A 5,675-nucleotide genomic window follows, 5' to 3' on the forward strand; every position below is an offset into this window, starting at 1 on the left:
TGGAACATATTCAAAAACTGTTAGACAAAAGCGATGACCTGTTGGACGCGGAGATGACTCGAACTCAGTCCTTAATTGATGACATTAAAAATCTTCATGTTAAGTACGAAGAACTTGAAAGTCGTCATGAAATGCTCTCAACTGTCGGCGTTCTAGGAACGGGGGTCCCCAAACTTGCCAGCGGCCCACGGCGTGGCTCTGCGAGCGGGCCCGTACGGCCCATCTTCACCAACAAGCACTCAAGACCCTCGCGAGGGGCCAAACCTCGTGAGGCGGACAACACAAGACCTCCTCTGGAGCACCCTCCCCAGGATGGCTAGCGAGGGGCGAACAGTTCAAGGCAAGGAAAACCTCATGAGGTTTTAATGACATGAGCCATGACGATCAAGATCAGGCGGGTGCCAGGCGGGCGCCAGCGCGCACAGTGTCCTTGTTTCCTTTTTGGTGCTAAGGAAGCAAGCGCAGGCGCGGAGTACCGAGGCATCAAGTAAAGGTTTCCATATCAGTGCAATGAGACCAAGACCAGCAAGACGGCAAGATGGAGGTCACCATGGAGCCCAAGGCGGCGTCACCACAAGAGCCTTTTGCAGGCGAAGACTGCTTTTGTTAGGATAAGCTGTACTAGTTGTCCCCTTTCAAATTGGCCGTTGTTGGCTCCCTTCCCGCTCAATATTTGGGGAGAGGACCAGGGCCTCTATAAATAGGATTAGCCACCACAGTAGAAGGCAACTGGTCTGGAACTCATTCAGCTCATCCTCGCACCCACCAAGCACGAGAACACCTCGCCTCAGGAGGTTGTTCTTCCTCTTATACTGTTCATCCTTAGCCCAAGAGGCAGTCCACCACACCACACTAGAGTAGGGTATTACACCACAACGGTGGCCCGAACCAGTATAAATCTTGTGTCCTTTGTGTTGCGAGTTCGTCGCGTTAGCCCTTGAGATCTTAGCGAAGCTAGGACGTGTATCGGTAGGGGGAGATCTTCGCACGCACCTCAGTGTTCGAACCTTGAGGGTTTTGCCAGAACCCGAGATCCGACATTTGGCACGCCATGTAGGCACTACAAGGATCCGGGTCTATTGCAACAAAATCGTTTGTTGCAATACATGATGTTTCGTGGCGATAAGTACCTATTGCCACGAAACGATATTCATTGGCAGCCGTTGCGACTGGACACATGGTAATAGGTTATTGCCACGAAAAAGCAATTGTGGCAATAAAGCGTGCTATTGCAACATCCATGCGGGAAGTTGCCACATGTTTTCCTGTGGCAACACTCACCTAATGCCACAATTTGGTTTGTGGAGATAGCTTTAATGCAACATGTAACGAATCGTGGCAACCGATATCTCGTAGCGATAGACACTTGTGGCAACAACCTATGGCAACGACGGCCGTTTCGTGGCGCACTACTCTTCTGTGGTAATAGTCAATTGTGGCAATAAACTATGACCACAATCCTTGTTTTTGTGGCATTTGGCATGTTGCCACGACCGACCACACTTGTGGCAATAAACTATGGCAACAATCCTTGTTTTCCTGGCATTAGACATGTTGCCACGACCCACTACACTTGTGGCATTAACTTATGGCAACAAATATTCTAGTCATCATAACAGGAAACTGCAACATACTTATTTTGGTGGTGATAAATAGGTATCACAACAGGTAAAATCTTTGTAGCAAGAAACTATTGCGACAATTTAAACTTTTCGTGGCAATACTCTATTTCAACAAAACTTACTTTGGTGGCGCCAAACAGTTATTGCATCGCGCAAAAAATAGTGGTGCCAAACTATTGCGACAATATAAAGTGCTCTGTTGCAGCATCCTTGTGCAACAAAACAGGTAGGCATAGCGACTGAGATATGATGCAACACTATTTATAGTGGTGCTAGCATGTGGCAACCGAAAGTGTGTTCTGGTAACAGCCTATTGCAACCGTAAAAAATACAGCCTTTCAATTAGAATATTCAAAACCATACATATAATATGTAAAATCATAATTCTCATAGCAAATATCAATCAAATGAAACTCAAATGTAATTTAGCCATCCTAATTAACTGCGAAGACTAAACTTTCCGTGATCTAGAGTCCAGTCCAGCTAGTTCTTTGGATCCTGCAATCAAGAAATAAAAAAATCTAGTTAATGAGTTGAACATAACATACAACAACTATCACTAAACTAACTGGACTAATACCGTGTCATCAAGCATGTAATTCAGGGATCAGAATAATTATACAAGTGTAAATGTGTAAAGCATAAGCACAAGTACATCTACTAAAAGCTTCTCCTTTGAGAAAAAACATTGCTTTATAACTTAACGGTGCTGGGCTGAATCACCCAAAGCACAGGCAGCCACAAGGGCCGGTACACCGGCCTCCCGTTCCTCATAGTTGTTAGGTCCGTACATCCTGCCAAGACAAGTAAGCTCATGAGCAACAGAGTTTGCCAAGCGACGACATACATTTATTTCATAATAAGAAAACCATAATTTGAGTTGGTACTTGGTATCCTCAATAACAGCAGCATAGGCCGACGAGTCCACCTTATTGATATTCAGTGCTTCCACCAGGAGTTGCGAGTCCATTTAAAAAACAACCCTCACGACCCACATATCAGGGGCAAGAGATATTGCACGGGACATTGCAATGGAGTCAGCAGTGAAGGCATCACGCCCATGCTCATGACATCCTGCTCGTGCATACAGAACAATTATACAAGTGTAAATGTCTAAAGCAATTTAACCCACACCAAGATTCTATGCATTATAGCAAATGCTAAACAATTTACCAGATGTGGGTTGTCCATGTTGGTTTTTGTATGATGTTATACTTTCCATCCTTGTTAAGAGAACAGAGTCTTTCTTTCCTGCACACAAAAACAATCATGAGACTTAGCATTAACAAAGCATTGATGTTGTGCACCATTCAGATAGGTGATTATGAAGTAAGGATGTTGTGTACCAGGAGCATCGTCCTTAAAATTCATCATTGTGCCCTTGTGTAAGTAAAGCAGACATAAAATTTTGAGTCAATTTAAGAAAAAACGCAATACGTAAAGCAGGCATAAAATCAAATCAGTTTAACAAAAAAATAAAAGTATGAACTATTTATCCGTCTGTTTGAAAACTGCCAGGCTCCTATGCTTACAGACCATGGTAAAGTGAAATCTGAAGTAGAGCTAATTAGAAATGATCATACATATCCCTCTTAAACTTTCTTGGTACAACCAGTTATGTTCCAAGGTCACTATTCTCTTAATGGTAGAGATTTATCCAAGCATTCTTTTGTTAAAATTCTACAAAATTGAGAAGCTGAAGATATTGGAGAAAGATTAATTCCTGAACATATTGAAGAAGCTAAAGATATTGTACTGAGTGTGCACCCAAATAGTGCGGTACAGCAAAAGATGATATTTTTCTTCCATTCATAAGGAAAAAGGATGGTTCCTTGACTACTAAATTGTTGGTTTATGTTCGGCAAAAGTTGCCACCATGACACTTTCTAAGCTAGACGCCGCAATGCCCACAATGCATTTTCTTGTGTATATTTAAAAAGTCTCAACATGCTTGGTTTTAGGAGTATGTATATATGTATATAATGCATCAAATAAGATCAGTCTTGTTCAGTTGTTCTGTTTAAGCAATTGCCAAGGGGAAAGGAAACCAGCCATGATGATTGAATACATTGTCCTAAAATCAGCTGGTACAAATGATATTCAGGTGAATAACAGGATCATATTCTCTCCATGAGGCAAATAAATTGTATTAATGTAATATGCTATCAAACTCCAGCAAAGGGCCAACTTCGAAAATAACTATTTCTAGTCAGGTTCAGATGGTACAAAGCAACAATCTCTTAGGCAGTAACTAATGGAACAGTGGGGTGATTTCATTAAATTACTAACTTGTAGCAACATGGCAACCTATATAAAAACATGCAGATGGATGATGGAGCAACTCTGCGAAAGGGACTAGAAACCTTAATTTGATTCAGAGGTCAATCTACCATATTCAAATGTTAGAAATAGGACAGAACTATCCAGGAGAATATACTGTGAAAGGCACTATTTATCCCTTTGAAGGAAGAGTATGATGAGATAGTACATGGTTATCAAGATTAGCTTTTCAAATGACTGCAGACGTTCCTAGTTGACATAAAAAAGCTGGAGAGACTGAATCATACTAACAGCATCTATGCAATCTAGGGTATGAATCAGAGATTCCTCGTACGTATGTAAATAACTAACACATAGGGCATAAGGCAGAGGATATTTTTTTACTCTACCGGGAGACACCTCCGTGGTTCTACTGGACTATATTTCTTGAAGTAGTGCCCATGGTTTGGGGTTCAGTTTGATCTGAATATGTATCTACACATATGCAAATAGAATGGGGTGTGGGATGGATGGATCGGAAGAGAAGAGACGAGACCTTGGAAGAGCAGCCGTCCCCGTCCAGTCCAAGACCTTGGATTGGGAGGAAGCTCCATGGCCATGGCGGAGCAGAAGCATCTCCGACTAGGCCCTTGACACACGGGCACGGCCGCGTCGTCGGAGGCGCGCGAGCCCTGGGCGACCGTGGCAGATGGATCTGGCCGCCACTCGATCTGGTGGTTCGATCTCCCTGCGTCTCTTCTCTTCTCTTTTCTTCGGGGGAGGAGAGGGGAGGGGAGAGGGCGGGGGCATGGGCGGAGGCGAGGTCTGAGCGTGGGTGGCGGCGCGTCGAGGGGGAGCTCGTGGGGGAGGGGGATTTGAGCCCGAGCAGGCATTATCACGGCGTTCAACACCGAGGTGGTGTCGTGCTTGGTCCAGACACAAGATTGATGGGCAAGGAGAACTCCGTCGGCGCCGACGCCAGACCGCATCGCTGCCGCCGCCGGCATGACCAAGGATACGGAGACGCGGCCCACGTCGGCGGGCGCAGAGGATAGCGAGGAGGTCGAGATCGGGGAGGACTGGAGGTTATAGGAAGGGAGGAGATCGGGAGGAATAACCTGACTCAACTGTGGTGCGATGTGTTGACGCCGGCAGCACAGAGGAACCGGGGACGAGAGGTCAGATCCAATCGCCCGTGAAGACGCCGTGGAAGTTAACTAGCGGGAAGGTTAAATATAGGCTATTTTTTTGTGGGAACAAAGACCCTAATTTGGGACCTTTTAGCGGGAGGTTAAAAATATTGGCGTAAACAACACATCACACCTAAATTAGTGGTGGGAAAGTAATTTTTTTTAAAAGTAATTATTTTTGGAGGGAATTTTCTACATTGTAAATATATTTTGAGATGATGGGAATACTAAAATTTGTTTGTAAAAAGTTATATCGTGGTGAAAAACCACCAAATCGGATAATTGTGAAGGGGTGATCCGGCGCCCTTCCCTGTAACGTTCTCGTCGTTGATATTTGTATAGTCATCGCTATTTGAGGAAGCCAATTAATGAATGAAAAAGAATTTTCCGGTTTAGGCCTCTTTTGGTTCATAGGATAGGATTATCATAGGAATAGGAATCTTGTAGGAAATGAGATGACATGTATCTCAAATCCTATGAGTAGGAATAGGAAACAAGATGTCATTTGGTTGACACCAAAGGAATTTTTCCATTGAGTCTAGGCTCTTTTTTATTTTGCTATGAAATGTGGAGGATAGGAACCAATCCTATGTAGAAATAGGAA

General features: G+C 43.9%; 1 protein-coding gene across 14 annotated transcripts; it reads right to left on the reverse strand.

Annotated features, from left to right (window-relative positions):
• Window positions 1-1,917: 1,917 nt before the first annotated feature.
• On the reverse strand, window positions 1,918-5,100 carry LOC125520538. Of its 14 annotated transcripts, none has more exons than XR_007288716.1 (5): window positions 4,438-5,092; window positions 2,796-2,873; window positions 2,551-2,696; window positions 2,346-2,416; window positions 1,918-2,120 (listed from the first exon to the last, which is right to left on the reverse strand). XR_007288716.1 is itself a non-coding variant. In XM_048685492.1 (4 exons), the coding sequence occupies exons 1-3, from the start codon at window positions 4,886-4,888 to the stop codon at window positions 2,593-2,595; spliced, it is 633 nt and encodes a 210-aa protein (XP_048541449.1). In that variant the 5' UTR covers window positions 4,889-5,092; the 3' UTR covers window positions 1,918-2,416; window positions 2,551-2,592. The 14 variants fall into 14 exon arrangements, 1 of the variants encoding a protein (XP_048541449.1); XR_007288715.1 differs by having other exon boundaries at window positions 2,328-2,416; XR_007288712.1 differs by having other exon boundaries at window positions 2,278-2,416.
• Between the last annotated feature and the right edge of the window lie 575 nt (window positions 5,101-5,675).

Source organism: Triticum urartu, chromosome 7, assembly GCF_003073215.2.
Source record: "Triticum urartu cultivar G1812 chromosome 7, Tu2.1, whole genome shotgun sequence".
NCBI lineage: Eukaryota > Viridiplantae > Streptophyta > Magnoliopsida > Poales > Poaceae > Triticum > Triticum urartu.